The sequence below is a fragment of the Odocoileus virginianus genome, chromosome 22, assembly GCF_023699985.2.
Source record: "Odocoileus virginianus isolate 20LAN1187 ecotype Illinois chromosome 22, Ovbor_1.2, whole genome shotgun sequence".
Lineage (NCBI taxonomy): Eukaryota > Metazoa > Chordata > Mammalia > Artiodactyla > Cervidae > Odocoileus > Odocoileus virginianus.
In genome coordinates, this window is record NC_069695.1 from 23,595,885 (window position 1) to 23,613,525 (window position 17,641).

The following is a 17,641-nucleotide window of genomic DNA, read 5'->3' on the forward strand; positions in this document are numbered from 1 at the left end:
GGATTCTTTACCAGCTGAACCACCAGGGAAGCCAGAGAATACTGGAGTGGGCAGCCTGTCCCTTCTCCAGGGGATTTTCCTGACCCAGGAATCAAACTGGGATCTCCTGCATTCTTTATCAGCCAATTCTTTATCACTGAACTACTGGGGAAGCCCACTGTCTTGGTTACTGTTGCTATATAGTAATCAGTAACTGAACTGAAGTAATAACTGTAGTAACTATAGTAATCAGTAACTGAAATCAGTTGGAGTAAGTTCTCTAACTTTGTTGCTTTTTCTCAGACCTACTTTAACATTCTAGGTCTTCTGAATTTCCAAATACAATATGAAGACTCATTAATACATTTTCAGGAAGTACTTACTTAAAATGAGCTTATGTCCATGGCTCTGTAATGGAGATTAAAAGGGAGCTGTGTTTGACTCTGTATTGTCCTTTGTCCTATAACTGTCCTTAGGTGGAATCACCACAGTAAAAATAGTTTTAAATTTGCCGTTCTATTTCAGAAAGTTTGCTGTTCCACCACTTCTTCCTGCTATCCACATCTGTTACCATATATTACAAGGTCCAGCCCTTGGAGGGGACATGGTCAGCAGTGCCCAGTGTTATGGGTTCCTCATATAGAGAGAATTTATGTGCTTCTCTCATGTCACATTTAACTGTAAGTCTTGTTGTTCTTTCAGGGTAATGCAAACCTGGACATCCAGAATGTGAACCAGCAGACGGCCCTCCACCTTGCTGTGGAGCGGCAGCACACCCAGATTGTGAGGGTAACGTGTCTACTAAAGTGAATCTTACCCTTTTAAATGATATGTTGTTAGGCTTCTCAGAAGGTGTAGTTAGAGGTAAAATTATGCTTTTAGGCTAGTATTTTACATCAGTTGGGTAAAAGATTTTAATTCCTAATAGGAAAACTCTTAACTCTTATATTCAAAGTTTTTATAATTTTGTTGTCAGATTTGTAAATTCCTGGAATATTAAATCAGAGAATTTCAAAGTAACATATACATTTTTAAAAAGTATACTCCCTTTTAATTTTTATAATTGAGAATGAACTGTAATTAGAGGCTTTGGCTAGACATTTGCCAGACATTTCAAAGAAGCTGGCATACATATTTTTATTTTAGTAATCTGGTGATTCCAGATCAAATACTTGAAAGATGATCTGTTTAAACTTTTTTGTAGAGCAGTGATTCTTAAAGTTTGGAGGCTGAAGCAGCAGCAATAGCATCACCTAGGGCTTTGGCAGAAAAGTAAATTCTTGGGCCCCATCTCAGACCAACCAGAGCAGAACCTCCAAGCGTGGGAATTAGCAATCTCTGATTTTACAGGCCCCCACGTAATTCTGATGCAGATTTAAATTTGAGAAACAGACCTACAGAGACGTTTTATATAATCTTTTTGAAACACAGTGAACAAAAAAGCAAAATAGTAATTTGCCAAAACAGGTAGGACTATATGCTTGAGATTGATTTCTTTGTATGGTGTTTTTCTCAAACTCTGATAATGTTTGCAGAAAGGTTAGGGAACTTGTTAAAGCAAAGTTTTATATTTACTGCTTAAAATATCTGTTGAGGTATATCAATTATGCATTGTACGTAAGAGATTGTAACTTAGCAAACACTTCACATTTATAATTTTTAAAAATTCTCTTGCCAGAAATTCTTGATTTCTCTGATGTTTGGACTTACAACCCTTATAACCATACGTTTGGAGAAAATTGACCAAAGGGAATGGAAAAAAATGCATATTTCTTTAAATAATAGAAGAATTTTGAGCATTGTGATTTGGTCCTATTGGAAATACTTAAAATATACCAACTCACATATCTGAAATTAAAAGGAGAGCAAAAAATGTCCTGAATTTCCTCCAGTTATTTTGATCTTAGAGTAGAATAATTAAGCTGCATATTGGTTCTTTTTTCTTTCTGCTGTCCCTGATTCAGTATGTTTGACTAATCAAGCTCATCATTATTTGTAAGGAGTCACAGGGATACAGAGTGGTGGCAAGCAAACACATAAATTAACTTTGGTGGCAGCCCTGTCAGATAGGGCTCTCACAGTGTTACTTTAATTTTAATTTTTTTCAGCTTTATTAAGTTATAATAGACAGATGGTAATTGTATACATTTAAAGTGTACAACTTGGTATTTTGATCCAGGTATACATTGTGAAATAATCACCGTAATCAAGCTAATTAACAGAGCCACCATCATACATAGTTTGTGTATTTGTGTGGTGAGAACATTTAAAGTCTGCCTTCTCAGCAGATTGTAAGAACAGGATACAATACCATGCAATGGGGGTGCTCTCCAGAACAAATTCATCTTACGTAACTGAAACTTTGTTTCTTTAGATGTATTATAATTTCTTGTGTGTGGAATACTTTAGGAAAAAGAGACATTTTTCTCTTCTAGCTTTTGGTCCGTGCAGGCGCCAAGTTAGATATTCAGGATAAGGATGGGGACACTCCTCTGCATGAAGCCCTGAGACATCACACTCTGTCTCAGCTGCGTCAGCTTCAAGACATGCAGGATGTGGGGAAGGTCGATGCTGCCTGGGAGCCATCCAAAAACACGGTGAGATCGTCACTTCTGTGCCAGGAGGAGTATCTTTTAATGCAAGGTCTTATATTTATGGCTCATTTAACCTGCATCTGATCAGATATTGTACTTCATGAGAAGTACAAATGTAGGAATTTAGTTTATGAGCTAAACACTAGTCAGTACTGACTGTATTGTTTGCATTCTTACTAAAAGTTGTTTGGTTCTCTTTATGCAACTTAAGCCATTCAGATAGGAGGGCTGTGGTGTCTTGTTGTGGTTTGGAGTTGCATTTCCTCATGACTACTGGTATTGAACATCTTTTCATTTGCAGGTTTACCACCCATATATATTTGACAAAGCTGTCACTTCAAACCTTAATTTATTATGTTGTTGAGCTGTTTTCCTACTACCAATCTGAATCAAGTTCCATATCAGATATGCGATATGCACATACATTTTCCCAGTCTGTGGCTTGTCTTTGTATTCTTTTACTGGTAGTTTTTGAAGCAATAGTTTTTTTTTTTTTTCCAGACTTTCAACTTTTTATTTGGAATCGGCGTATAGCCAGTCAACAGTGTTGTGTTAGGTTTAGGTGAATAGCAAAGGAGCTCAGCCATACATATACATGTATCCATTCTCCCTCAGACCCCCTCCCCACTCCAGTCTGGTACATGACATTGAGAAAATTCATGTGCTATATAGTAGGTCCTTGTTGGTTATCCATTAGGATAACATAGCAGTGTGTACATGACCTCCCCAAACTCCCTAAGTATCCCTTACCCCCAGCAACCAGAAGTTCATTTTCTAAGTCTGTGAGTCGAAGAATAGTAATTGAGCTGTTACACTTAGGCCTGTGATTGATTTTGAGTTAATTTTTATATACACAGTATGAAGTATGGGTCATCTTTTTTTAATTGTGGATATCATCATTCCAGTCCCATTTGTTGAGAAAGACTATCTTTTTCTACTGAATTGCTTGTTGTGCCTTTATCTAAAATCAGTTCTTTTCTGTTGATCTGTGTCTTTAGCTCTGTAATGCCAACACACTGTCTTGATTACTGTAGCTTTATAATAAATGTTGAGGTCAGTCCAACTTTCAGTCTGTTTTTCAAAGTCACTTTACTATTCTAGGTCCTTCACCTTTCCATATGAATTTGAGAGTCATTTTTAAAAACGTAAAAGGATTCCGAGACCAAAGTGTTTGCTAATTGCCGCCTGTCTGTCTATATGACCTTGGGTAAATACTTCTCATTTTAAAAGGAGGGGAAGGGAGTAACTACCTCCATAAGGTTGTAAGGATTAAATGAGTTAGTTCATGGAAAGTGCTTAAAATAGTTCTTAGTCCACTGTAGATGCTCCATCAGTGTTAACAATTATTATGACTATTTTCACACAAGATGTGTGAGTCAGTAGCTCAGATGACAGTAGAACCTGAATTGTCTCATTCTCCACTTTGTGTCTTAATTCCTAGCTCTTGATTCTTTTCTCAGTTATCTCTCCCCTTATTGCTTCAAATTGGTTGCTAACAGCTCCAGGGCCAAGTTGTTAGAAAAGGGAGTACTGTTTCCTCAATACCTCAATCAGAAGTTCCATTCTTGAGTCTTACGGGCCTTAATTGACTTGATTTAGATTATGTGTCACCCCTGAATTAAGCATAGATGAAGTGGGTATCTGACTGATTTGGACCTTCTTTGGGTTCACTTCTGAACCTGGAGGATGGGTCAGTCCTCATACTGTGCACCTGAGGACCCTGGGGATGGGTGAGAAGGGGACTGATACTAGGACTGCACCCCATAAGTGTCCATCACGTCTCGATAGTGTGTATGCTCTTCCCAGACATTTTCTTATTCACACATACATATTCATATATACATGCATACATATATACGCAAGCACACACACCACACATACAAACATATATGTATGTATGTATATTTGGTGATAAGAAATGATAACAGATTCCTAAGGGGGAGAATAATGACTTTTTTCATATGATTTCAGTTAATAATGGGACTTGGTACCCAGGGGGCTGAGAAGAAGAGTGCGGCATCTATTGCCTGTTTCTTGGCGGCTAACGGTGCTGACCTTAGCATCCGAAATAAGAAGGGTCAGTCGCCACTTGATCTCTGTCCTGATCCAAGTCTCTGCAAAGCCTTGGCAAAGTGTCATAAAGAAAAAGTCAGGTTTGTATTATTTATTTTCATAAAACCTAATCTGTACATAAAGTATCATGTGGTTTCACAATTAAGGACTTGGTTCTTGTCATTAAACATTTTAGTAGATGTCCCTTGAACCTTGTACTTTCTTTCTTCTCATAATTTATGTGTAGTGATGAAATGACACCTCTTTGGAATCCATACACAGAGCTGTGTTACAGGGAAATTAATATAATGAAGTATTTTTTATTGAAGTATAGTTGATTTACAATGTTATTTTCTGATGTACAGCAAAGTGATTCACTTACACATAAATATGCATATTCTTTTCCATTATGATTTATTATAAGATACTGAATATAGTTACTTGTGCTATATAGTAGGACCTTGTGTATTTTATATTGAACATGTGGTAGTTTGTCCCTGCTAATCCGAACTCCTCTCATTTATCCTTTCCCCTTTGGTAACTGTAAGTTTGTTTTCTGTGTCTGTTTCTATGTCTGTTTTGTAAGTCAGTTCAGTTTGTATCATATTTTAGAGTCCACGTAAGTGATAGATGATATTTGTCTTTGTCTGACTTATTTTGCTTACTAGGTTCATTCATGTTGCTGCAAATGGCATTACTTTATTTTTTTTTATGGCTAAGTAGTTGTACATAGAGGTATATACATATCTTTAAGTATATTCTTAAGGAACATAAAATTCTATTAGAGAAAGACAGAATGTATCTAAAAGTATATGGATAAAGGCACTGTAATTACTACAGTGATAACTTAAACACTGGGCTGTAAGGGAAACCACTGTGTGGACATGTGCGCGCGCGTTTTCGTGAGTTTCTGAAGATTGCAGTAGAAGCAGCGTGTCCCTTCTCTGTGGCTGCAGGTGGCTGTGCCTGTGTATTTCTGTGTCGTGTGTGTATTTATGGGTGTGTTCTGCCTTTCTGGAATAGAACCTTTATGCTCCTTAAGGATCAATTTAAAGAAATGTCGAAACAGCAGCTGCAGGGACCTATTTTTCACAGTTCCCTGTCCATTGTGGACTCTGATGATGCTTCCTTCTGTCTGTACTTAGGGCAACCAACATGGGCTCTAGGTAGGATTTTTGTTTTTTTTAGTTTTTTTTTTAAATTTTTTGTTTTATTCCTATGTCCTGTGTCTTCCTTAGCTGGTTCTGTATAGATAAAAAAAGGGTTCTGAGTGAAACTGTTCATGTTAGTTTTTTTTTAAGCTAATGTTTTTGACTTCTGTGTTAGAAGATTCACCCTTTTTCACTGGGTGAGGATTTGTTCAATTGAAATTTGAATCGTGCTATATGTACTAAAAAAAATGCAGAGAGGTAGAAAAATATAATATATACCGTGTTTCATATACAGATGGTAAAGCTTAGTTTTTAAACATAGCTAAAGTTTTTATGCAAACGAATGATGCTCTGGATGTTTTAAAACATTTTACTTAATGAATTTGTAACAAATATTCTGATAGGTTTGATTAGAATTATTTTCTTTTATTAGTGGTCAGGTGGGTTCTCGAAGTCCTTCTATGATTAGTAATGATTCTGAAACCTTAGAAGAGTGTATGGTGTGCTCCGATATGAAGAGAGACACTCTGTTTGGCCCATGTGGGCACATTGCTACCTGTTCTCTGTGTTCCCCACGAGTCAAGAAATGCCTCATCTGTAAAGAGCAAGTTCAGTCCAGGACCAAGGTAATGTTTTTCATACAACATTTTACTATTTTTTGATCTTTGAGACTACAATTAATGATAAGTAGGATTATATGATGCCATGTGTCTGTTTTAATTTTGTTCTTCCTAAGCAAGATCTAAACATGGGAATGTATTATTTATACATTTATCAAGACACCAGTTGAAACATGTAAGATTAGTTAAAAATAAAGTTGTCTACTATTTTGCTTTCAGAGTCCCTTATCACCTAAAGATGTGTTTAATTCCACCTTGTGGTTTTTGTTGCTTCTATATTACACCTTTTTTGAGCGTATGAATTGTTTTGTATTCCTCTTTGTAGAAGACCAGTTGATTTTTTTCAGCAGAATGTCACATAGTCTGGATTTATTTGATTGTTGTCATGGTGTTCTTTGTTTCTATATCCTCTGTATTTCTTTGAACTGGAAGTTAGATCTCACGGCTTGATTAGTATCAACTTGGACATTTTTGGAAAGAAAAGTTCGTAGATGATGCTACTCATTTGATGTTGTGTCCCACTCTTCATTAGGCAGATGAAGTCTGATAATCCTGTAATTCTTTATCTCATCTGACTCCTTTTGTTTTTTGAGAAGAAGATTCTTTTCTGAGTTTCTGGTTTCTTTTTTCCCCATGTAACTTAGTGCTTTATCATCTTACTCATTTTAGTTTATGAAATAATTGATTTTCTTTAGTTTTTCTTAATGTGTATATCTGAAGTGAGGTTTAAGTTCTTACAAATAATTTCTCTCAAAGTGAGTAGCTTAAATCAAAAGATACTGTGGTTTTCTTTGGCTTCATTTATGAAGGTTATATTCTTTTTCTCGTTCCCTTGTTGTTATTCTGTTTATTTTTCTCTAGATATTTCCTAAGCTATACATTAACATTCATTATTAGCAACAAGTTGGCACTAATTCTCACGATGAACTAGCTGGCAGTGACTTGAAAGGTGAAATCTTGCCAGTGCTTCTTGCATTTTCATAGGGCTTCTTCTAAGACTATGTTTTTTATGATCCAAATGACTATATCATTGGTAAAATTTTAGGCACAGGAAAAAGTTCCAGGAGTTATTTTTGCGTGAGAGGTATTGGATTAGTAGTACGTATGTAATTGTTTAATCTGTTTATTTTATTTTATTTGCATTTAGTGTACACATTTTTATTTAGTGAACACGGACACTAATCAACTTTCTCTCTTAAAATAGGTTATGATAGATTTCTCTTTCTATTCTCACACATTTTAACATTTGTTTAATCTGTTTATAAAGGGAGGAAGGATATACTGGCAGCACTCACTGAATGCCAGGCACTGTGTTGGCATTTCATATGCATTACATCGGTAATAAATTAATAAATTAACTAAATTTATTTATAAATCTATTAATAAATTTATAAATTTAATAAATTAATGCTTTAATAAATTAATGTGAATTGCTTTACTTGGTATTTATAATTTGCTTTAGTTACCTGCTGACAGAGTAACAGTTTGGGAAAGAATCTGAAAGAATAAAAATTTAAGCTATTCTCTTGTTTTTAGATTCTGTGTATTCTGCTCTTGTGCTTGAAACTTTTTGTTAGATTAAACCCTATTTCAAAAATGTTTTTTGAGCACTTGTTTTATAACCAAGACGGAGATGTATATGATAGTTCCCCGCTATAAATTGATAATCTCTTGGCAAACTATGACTTAAGAGTAAAAGCTACTCTTCTGTATAGGGATGTCATTGGTGCTTTAAAAGAGATGTGAAGTGAGCTCAGATCCCAGGGTTGTGTAAAGCGGAGTCTCATCTTAGAACTCTTATTGATCCTCTAGTCACTCTGGTGTTTTCAGGTGAAAAAGCTGAAACTCAAAGAAGTACAGTGACACTTGGGTCTTGAACTCAGTTTTCTTGATTCTTAAGTCCCTATTCTTTCCTCTGTGTTACACTACAAACGAAATTAAAAACAATGTCTACAAGAGAGGGTTGACAGAACAGGAAGGTAGAAAGGAAGGACTATGTTGTTATTCCTTTTTAGTCCAGTTCTGAACTCCAGGAATCAGAAAGCTTTCTGTTTGTATTTTAAGTTACAGAATTTTCATTCCTGTGCAAAAGTACAAAAGCTTACACATAACCTCCCAAGAGGTTTGTCAGGTTGGTTGTGGAACCTTTGAATATATGGAAATAGTGACCCCAAGTGGCTAAAGGATCATGAACATCTTCATGAAGATAAATTGTAAAACTATATTTGGATGAGGAAGAATAAATGAGCTTGGTCTGTTTAGCAATTAAAGAAATACAAATGTGAAATTATGAACTATTATTAACTATTCTTGTCAAATTAGCAAAAACAGACTTCAAAATTTGCTGGCCAGGGAAGTGGGAAATGAGTACTCTCTTAACACTGCAGTTGGCTGAATCACTGGGTTCACTTTTTTTTTTTTTTTTTTTGAGAGACCATCCTGACAATATATATACAAACCTTTACAATAAACATGCTTTGATATAGTAATTCCACTCCTGGGAATGTAATCTGGAGAGAAAATCCAGAAGAGGTAACATTTATGCTTGCAAAGATCTTTTTAAAGAACTAATAGCTGAATGGGTAAGTAAGTGATTATTACATTGGTTTGCTAGATTATTTTAATATCTTTATAAACAATTCAGATACATAGACAGTTGTGTTGGGAATCAGCACATCTTTTATATAGTACCTAACACATGATGATTCTCTGCTCCTCACTATATAAAAGTTCAACGCTTTACACACAGTATCTAATTTATTCTTTTTTTCAATGGTCACATTTTAATGTTTGGCCACTATTTAGCACATATAATTCCTACAGTATTTATGTGAAGATACCCCTCACATAGAGATGGCTGAATCAGTCAGAATTCTAGCTGCTGATGTTTGGGATTTTCATTTCTTCCTTCACCCAGATTGTGCCTACTTTTCTTCTTAGCTTACTAGCCAGCAGATAGCTAACTTGCACACCTTTGAAACTTCCCATGGTCCTCACCCCTTCCTTTAGAGAAACGAAAGACTTTCTTGGGAGCTGTGAGAAATATACCTGTCTTCAGGGTATGGGTCCGTTAGCCACTTTTCCAGAGTCTTCCTATTTTTGTTCCCCTTCCTGTGGTTCTGCTGGCATACTGCATAGAGTTAGCGGCTTGGGGGCTTAAGGTTATCGTTCCTTTCTTTGTAGTCACATCTTGAACAGGCCTAAAGCCTGGATGTGTAATCATAGACTTGGAAAGACCACCCTGGTCTTGCATCTTATAAGCTGTAGGAGGCTGACATTTGTTTCTTTCAACTGTTTTAAATCAAGTTAGAAACTTAGCAGATATCTTAGATTTCTTCTTCTCTATTCTGTACATTTTATTAGTTACCAGGTCTTCTTAAATATTTCTCATAACTCTACTCCTCTATCTTATTCTGTCTTACTTCCGATATCCAGCGTGCCCCCCCCCACCCCGCTGCCAATCTGATAGTTAGAATTTTTCTAGGATATACCTGAATAAGGGCACCTAACTCCCCTCCCTGTCTTCTAATTGACTCTTACTACCTTGTGAAGAAGGATTGTTCTTTATTGTTCAGAGTTTTTAAAAGCTTCATCTCCACAGTGTTGGTAACTTGTTAGTACTGGAACTGGAATTGGAATCCAGGAACATTAAGATTCTGCCCAACCACGTCTTACTGCTTCCCACGAAGTTACTGTGTCCGCAGCAAGGTCTAGGTTGGGAAGGTCCAGTATTCGGTTGTTTAGGTGAAGAGGGGGACAGTATTGTTAAGTGACACAAGTAGGGGTGAATGTGTGTCAGAAGGAAGGAGAATGAGGCAAAGGTGAATGTGGAGCCAAGGGTGGTGGGCAGGTGGGGGTCAGAGAACCAGAGCAAGCTTAAGAAATCATTATACCTGCAGAACGCAGATTAAGTGGAGAAGAGGAAGAAACACTGAGGGAAATCATGAATACTCTGTGGAGGGCTGTGGCTTTAGAGATCAGGGGAAAGACTAGTTCAGAGCTCTGGGCTTCAGCCAGTGGCTGGGTGGGGGAGGGTCCATGTTCTGGAAAAGGATGTGCTAGGTGGCATTCCTCGGATGTGGATCAATAAACCCCTCCTCTTCTTCAAGCTTTAGCAGTCTGGCTGTTCTGGTTAGGTTTTTATGAATGTTAGAAATCTATCAAAAAAAAAAAAAAGAAATCTATCATATCTCAGTCATTTGTCCTTTTAATGTTTCTTTCAAAAGTAGTTTAAGCAGAAAAAGAAAACTGAAGTCTAGTCTGTTCTCCCTGACCTTGGAGGAAGTGGAATTTTCGGTGTCATTCTTTAGGACAGGTAGGGAGACTGAAGTGGAACGAGGCCAGCTTAGCTGGGGTGTTTAAAAAAATGTGAAAATAAATGACCAAGAGACTAGATAGAGGACAGAGCAGAAGCCTGTGGTAAATTCCTCTGTGTGGAAGAGTTTCCTTACAGAGGAGCAATGCATTTGGATACAAAAGGAGCTGTTAGAGTCACTCAGTTTATTTGTAGATGTTCACGCTTATGCTGTACCCTCTTTTTCGCAGATTGAAGAATGCGTGGTATGCTCTGACAAGAAAGCAGCTGTTCTTTTTCAGCCGTGCGGACACATGTGTGCTTGTGAGAGTAAGTAGCCCAAACAGAACTTCCTTAGAATTATCATAAAAATAGAAAGCGAAACAAATTATATCTTTGAATTTTTTAAAAAAGTAACTCATGAACAGAGGAGTTGGTAGACTCTGGGACTCTCCATTTGTTCTGTTCACAAATGTCACCACTGTCCCTCCTTAGTCCCCAGTGTTAGCGAAGGCTGGATGCACTGCATTCCCCCAGCTCAGCTTTTTATTTCATTTGTGTGTGAGCACAAATGAAATAAAATGACTTCTCACATACAGGAGAAATTTGTTTCCAAAAATGAATGTTGAAACATTTAGTTTTACTTTATAAAACACTTAGAAATGTTTTATTTTATGCATGGCCTTTTTCCATGTATAAAATGAACACATCTTCATTTGTCTACACCTTTGTGGAACCTCCTCCTGTGTACACTCTCCACTGCTGAACCACTCACAGCAGCCATTCGGGGCAATAATTTCTGGCCTTCTTAACCTTCCTTAACCTCTATGTCAAAAGAGCTTATAGAAATCTTTTCTTTATGGGGGTAATATTAAAATTTAAGAGGCGCTTTAACCTTTGCTTTTACATATCTTCCTTGTTCTTTGCAAGTTAATATATTTAGTATTAATGTTCTCCCTTTTAATTTTTACTTGTCAGTGAAGGATTTTAAACATGTTTAACAGTTTATACTTAAATGGGCCCAAGCTAAAACATGGTATTTCCTCTTATGAAATAGTTAAGTCACTTAGGTGTTGGTTTTTAATATAAAATCTGACAAAGTAACAACTGTGTGATAGATTAATCTCATTGGCATAGATTTGCTTTAAATAAGCATTGGGGGTTTTTTTTGGCTGCTTTTCAACTAAGAAATGATCAAGGTTTTCTGCTATAACATTCTGCTCCAAGTTGATTGTTTCTGTTTACCAGAGACTGGTATAATGGCTGTTATCAGCTGTCAGAGGCCAAGAAGAAAGAGAATTCTGTCTTAAGTAAAAAGAGCTTAGGTTATGCAGGTTTTCATAGCCCAGGAATTAGCCAACATTTTCTGTAAAAGGTCAACTAGAAAGCATTTTTGACTTTGTGGGCCCCGTGATTTCTGCAGTAACAACTCAACCCTTTCCAGCTGCTTTCCTCTGCCATTATAGTGCACAAACAGCCTCAGACAGCATGTAAGCAAATGGGTGGGGCTGTTTTCCATTGAAACTTTATAAAAACTTAGTGACCAGCTGGGTTTGGCCTGCAGTCTGTGGTTTGCTGACCCTGTCATAAAGCTGGTTATAGTTAATAGTTGGTAATGTGGACTCTAGAGCCTTAGTGTAATATTTTCCCTCAGGAATTCCCCAAAGTTTTTACATTATTTTTGCTTTAGAATATAATGAGAGCAACTGCTGATCTTATTGAGTTCTTAATTTGTGCCAACTATTGTAATCTCTTTTTGAGTATCTCCTCGTTTATTTTCATAAGAAACCTAAGAAGTTGATTTCTTTCTCCATTTTACAGATAGATTATTGTTGGTAAACATATATTTGCTAGGGAGGCTGAAATGGCGGGGAAAAAATGTCCCTTTCGCGAGGAGTGTGTAGTACAGCATTTGGTCCGGTCCCCACAGCACAGTCATCTAGGAAGGAGGAGTCACAGCCCTTTGGACAGGCTGAAGAAAGATTTTATATCAATAATATAACAACCTAACTTAATAGTTACAGGAATTTGAAATAATTTGTTGTTGTTCGGTTGCTAAGCTGTGTCTGACTCTTTGTGACGCCACGGACTGTAGCCTGCCACACCCCTCTGTCTTCCACCGTCTCCTGGAGTTTGCTCAAATTCCTGCCCCTTGACTTGGTGATGCTATCTATTTGAAATAATAGTGACTACGTATTACATACTCAGGCTGTTAAATTATAAATTCAAGAGAAAAAAGTCTGTCCTCAGATTGAAGACAAATCCCAAACCAGTTGTCTGCTAGCGATAGCTCCTACCTGGTTCATCTTGCCTAGGCCAGCATCAGACCCATCTCTTTTTAGGCCTTGGCACAAGATCGACCTTGACAGAGCATCTCTGTCCACCAGCATCGGCACGGTTGAGAGTCTATGACCCCCTTGTCCACAGTGGTGATTTTTTATTTCGTTAAGGTTTACTATTGTATAATAAAGATACCCTGCCACAGTTTTTGTTATTTTTCCTGTTTTTGAATTGACAAAGATACTTGGTACCATAGGCTAAGATATGGAGTGTACTTTTATAATAAATGCTAATGGGAAAGAATGTGTTGAAGCACTACGTATTATTTTATATTAATAACTTTAGGTGTAACATTAAGAGTCCATAACACAGAATTGTGCCTGAGAATTTCTTCTTTGAATGGGAAAGCATTCTACCTCTAATATAGAGGTATTAGAAAGATAGTCCATTATGATGAATTGTCCTGACTGCTAGCATTAAAAAAGTATTCACTAAGCAAGTTCCTGGTTAGATTGCATCAATTTGATAGGAGGAAGAGAACTGTATGGTATATTTTAGGAATTTAAGAGACTAGTGATAAAATACTTACAAAAGAAAGTAGTTTTTAAAAATGTCATGTTGGCAGCCTTATAATTCTTGTTATAGTAGTTAAATTCATGAAAGGTCTCTCCCTCCTTTATTCTTAAGCCTTAAGATCTTGAAATATTTATGTTACATATTTTTAAAAAATGTTGACACTTCCCCTCAGTTTATTCCAGTGTATTAGAAAATGACATTATTTTCATAACGATGGGCTTTCTACTTTAGAGGCTGCCGATGAAAAATATGCTTTCTTCGGTAGGTGACATCTTGAGAAGGTAGAATCGTGTATCACTGTGACTAGTGTATCTCACTGTTAGATGAGTGGAGGATGGCGTCCCCGCTCATGTTTTCTTCTGTGAGACGTGTTGTGTTGCCATTTGCAGACTGTGCCAGTCTGATGAAGAAGTGTGTGCAGTGTCGGGCGGTGGTTGAACGAAGAGTGCCCTTCATCATGTGCTGTGGAGGGAAAAGTGCAGAGGATGCCACCGATGATATCTGTAAGTGGGTTTTCTTTCTTTGTTGGGACTTTCATAGACATGTCTTCTCATAGTGTATTGTACTGTCGCTTGTAAAACAGAAGGTATGTGACTTGACTCTACAAGGAACAGGTATATTATAGGAAACCTGAAATTGTATTTTTCTAACTTGTAATATTTTGGAGCTTTAAGCATTAGTCTTTTAAGGAAATATCCTTGTGTGTTTTATAAAAGTATTGTGTTCTTAAAGATACTTTGGCTATTTTTAAGATGAAATTTATTGCGTCTCAGGGCAGGAGGACATCATATTACAAATTGTTTTTTCAGTTTACACATGTATTAACCTTAGTCCTTTATGTAATAGGTTTACCTAGTGTGTTTGTTTTATGAAATAGTCTTTATTTGTGACAGAGTAACTATAGATAAACGGAAGTGTAACCCAGTGAACAGTGGAAAGATGAGAAGTAAGTTATTTACCTTCAACCTTTCTGTACAGTTGACCCTTGAACATCACAGATTTGCACGTGAATCTTATTTTTGGCCACATCACGTGGCTTGCGGAATCTCAGTTCCCCAACCAGGGATTGAACCCAGGCCACAGCAGTTGAAAGCCTGGAATCCTAACCACTAGGCCACCAGGGAACTCCCAAAATGTGGATATTTTTTAGTAGTGAATACTATGGGACTACATGGTTTGTGTGTGGTTGGTCGAGTCCGGTAATATGAAGAAACCATGGATTTGGAGGGCCACTCTAAGTTATTTGTTGGTTAACCCTTGTGTTGTTCAAGGGTCACCTGTAGTACAGTGGTATAAAAATAGTTTTCATCTCTGCACAAGACATAAACTGTATGGTCTCTTTGATTTCTTCGTTCTGTGTAGGATGAGGAATAACATTAGTGTAGCCACTTTGTTTTTATCACCAGTAGAGCAGGGTAAAAGTCCTGGGGACAGATTAGCCAGAGTGTAAGTCCAAGTATCTGGAGAAGAGGAAAAGTGAGGTAAAAAATTTCCCTCCATTGAGTAGGTATCATGGACCTTTTTTCACGGAGTTCCTCATCTCAGATCAGTAGCAACAGGAGAGCCTTGGAAAACCTGGAAGTCTCTTCGTAGTGTGGATTATTGTCCAACTGAGTTAAACGTAATTAGAAATTAATGTGTAAACCTGTTTCTTTTTGAAGATTATAAATGAAGAAGTTTAACATGAATTCACTTCTGTAGCCGTTGTTCACGTGGGAAAAAAGTTTTTTAAGAGCATTTGAATAATAGCATCATGTTTTTAATAAATAAAAGTAATAATTTTGAAATTAAAAAAATCAGTTTTGCTTCACAACAGTCATAACATCGAGATTCTTTGTGTGTGCTTTAGCCAGTGGGAATATTCCGGTGCTGCAGAAGGACAAGGATAATACCAACGTCAATGCGGACGTGCAAAAGCTGCAGCAGCAGCTACAGGACATCAAAGAACAGGTGATGGCGCTTCTCCGCGGTGAAGAGCGACTCCCGAGAGCACCAGTGCCTCTTTTTCTAGAAAAGTACTAGCGCTGTCTGTAGCAAGCGTGGTTCACGTTAGCGTACCACTTGCAGTATTTGAATATTTGCAGTCAGCGAGATCTGATTACAAGATTTCATCAAGTACTTGACAAAATGGGAAATGCACCACACCCAACATGAAAAAATGCTCCATCACACTTCTTCTCCTGTCAGATTGAGGGGGGAAGTGTTAGAAACTGTCAGAATCTAGTGTTCAAAGTACATAGCAGCTGCAACTCACACAGTGCTGATGAGGATATTAATTAGTAAAAACACTTTGGGAAAGTTTGGCATCATTGGAGAAGGCAATGGCAACCCACTCCAGTACTCTTGCCTGGAGAATCCCAGGGACGGGGGAGCCTGGTGGACTGCTGTCCATGGGGTCGCTCAGAGTTGGACAGGACTGAAGTGACTTAGCAGCAGCAGCATAAAACTAAATAGGATTTTGTTTGGGGATGAAAACTTGGAAAAAATAATCACACAGATAGTGTTTAAAATCAAAGGATGGTGGTTGTTTTTGGCTGGGACATGGGGCCAGTTTGGTGAGTAGTGATGGTTCCGTTTTATGACCTAAGTTATTTACTTACATTTGATTGGTTTGTGAGCTTTTATTAAACTATACATTATGACCTGTGCACATTTCTCCATAGATGTGATACTTCAATGCAAAGTAGAAAAGGACACACACACACCACACACACACACACCCACCACCCGCCATACACACACACACAAGGACACACACAATGACACACACACACCACCCACCATATACACACACACACAAGGACACACACACACACACACCACCCCCCCACACACAAGGACAGACACACACACACACACCACACATACACACACAAGGACACACACACACCACACCACACATACACACACCACACATACACACACACACACACACACACCACACATACACACACACACACAAGGACACACACACACCACACATACACACACAAGGACACACACACACACACACACCACCCCCCCCAAGGACACACACACACACACACACACACACACCCCCCACACAAGGACACACACACACACACACACAAACACACACACACACCACACATACACACACAAGGACACACACACACACACACCACACACACACACACACAAACACACACACAAACACATACCACCCCCATACACACCCTCCATAAAAAAGGCAAGGGAAAGATAAAGGTTAAATTCAGAAAAGTGGTTATCAGTGAGGAGTGGGAAGGGCATATTCATGCCTAAGCTGAGTGGTGGTTATTGGTTTCTTTATATGTTATATGTACCAACAGAAGTACTCTTTCATATCTGCTTAATATTTAATAAAAGCAGCATTAAAATGAAGAATTACCTAAAACTTATAGGTTCTGGTTAAAAAAAAAAGTCTTTTTCCCCTCTTATCTTACCATTTGAATCAGCAGTTAAATCTGATTTAATTCAAAGGGTTGAGCACAATGGGTATTCTTTAGTTGGCAGTCACATCAGTGTTGCCATACAGTTAAGAGTTCCACTCTTATCTATCTGAAGTTTTTTCTTTTTAAAATAATCTTTATGGCCATATTTCATCACTAAAGTATTTAAATAGTTAAAACTCATTTTGGGGGGAATGTTGAGGTTTCTTACCCCTTCAAGGTTACCAAGAGAAAGCATCTGAATAAGTCTCTTTTTAAATTTTAAATCTCCAATCTCTCTCTTACCCCAATGTCTCTTTAAAAAACAAAAATTCATTTTATATGCTATTAAGGTTATATTAATCCAAAGTAACTTACCCTCGATTGCACAGATATGTTTATTTTTGGAAATAAGAATTATTAATTAACTACATAAACCTCTGGGAAGTTTAATGAAAAAGAAACTATTTTAGTTTTAAAAAGCTGCTTTGGCTTTTTAAAATAAAAACTTATTTTTCTATCCCTTTTTTTCTCAAAACTTCAAAGATAAATGTGAAAATTTACCTTGGAAGAATGGAACCAACAAGTGAGACTGTAGTTCTTTTTTTCTATTGTTTTCTTCACAATGATTTCTGATATTGTCAGAGTTGGTAATTACATTTTC

At 37.3% G+C, this 17,641-nt stretch overlaps 1 protein-coding gene across 1 annotated transcript in view; it reads left to right on the forward strand.

Annotated features, from left to right (window-relative positions):
- Nucleotides 1-17,641, forward strand: part of MIB1 (MIB E3 ubiquitin protein ligase 1) — a 98,080-nt gene that overhangs the window by 74,073 nt on the left and 6,366 nt on the right. The window contains exons 14-20 of the mRNA XM_020881743.2: nt 682-768; nt 2,415-2,576; nt 4,545-4,726; nt 6,210-6,402; nt 10,942-11,020; nt 13,936-14,049; nt 15,396-15,496. Coding sequence (XP_020737402.1) covers nt 682-768; nt 2,415-2,576; nt 4,545-4,726; nt 6,210-6,402; nt 10,942-11,020; nt 13,936-14,049; nt 15,396-15,496 — 918 coding nt within the window. The remainder of the gene's footprint in view (nt 1-681; nt 769-2,414; nt 2,577-4,544; nt 4,727-6,209; nt 6,403-10,941; nt 11,021-13,935; nt 14,050-15,395; nt 15,497-17,641) is intronic.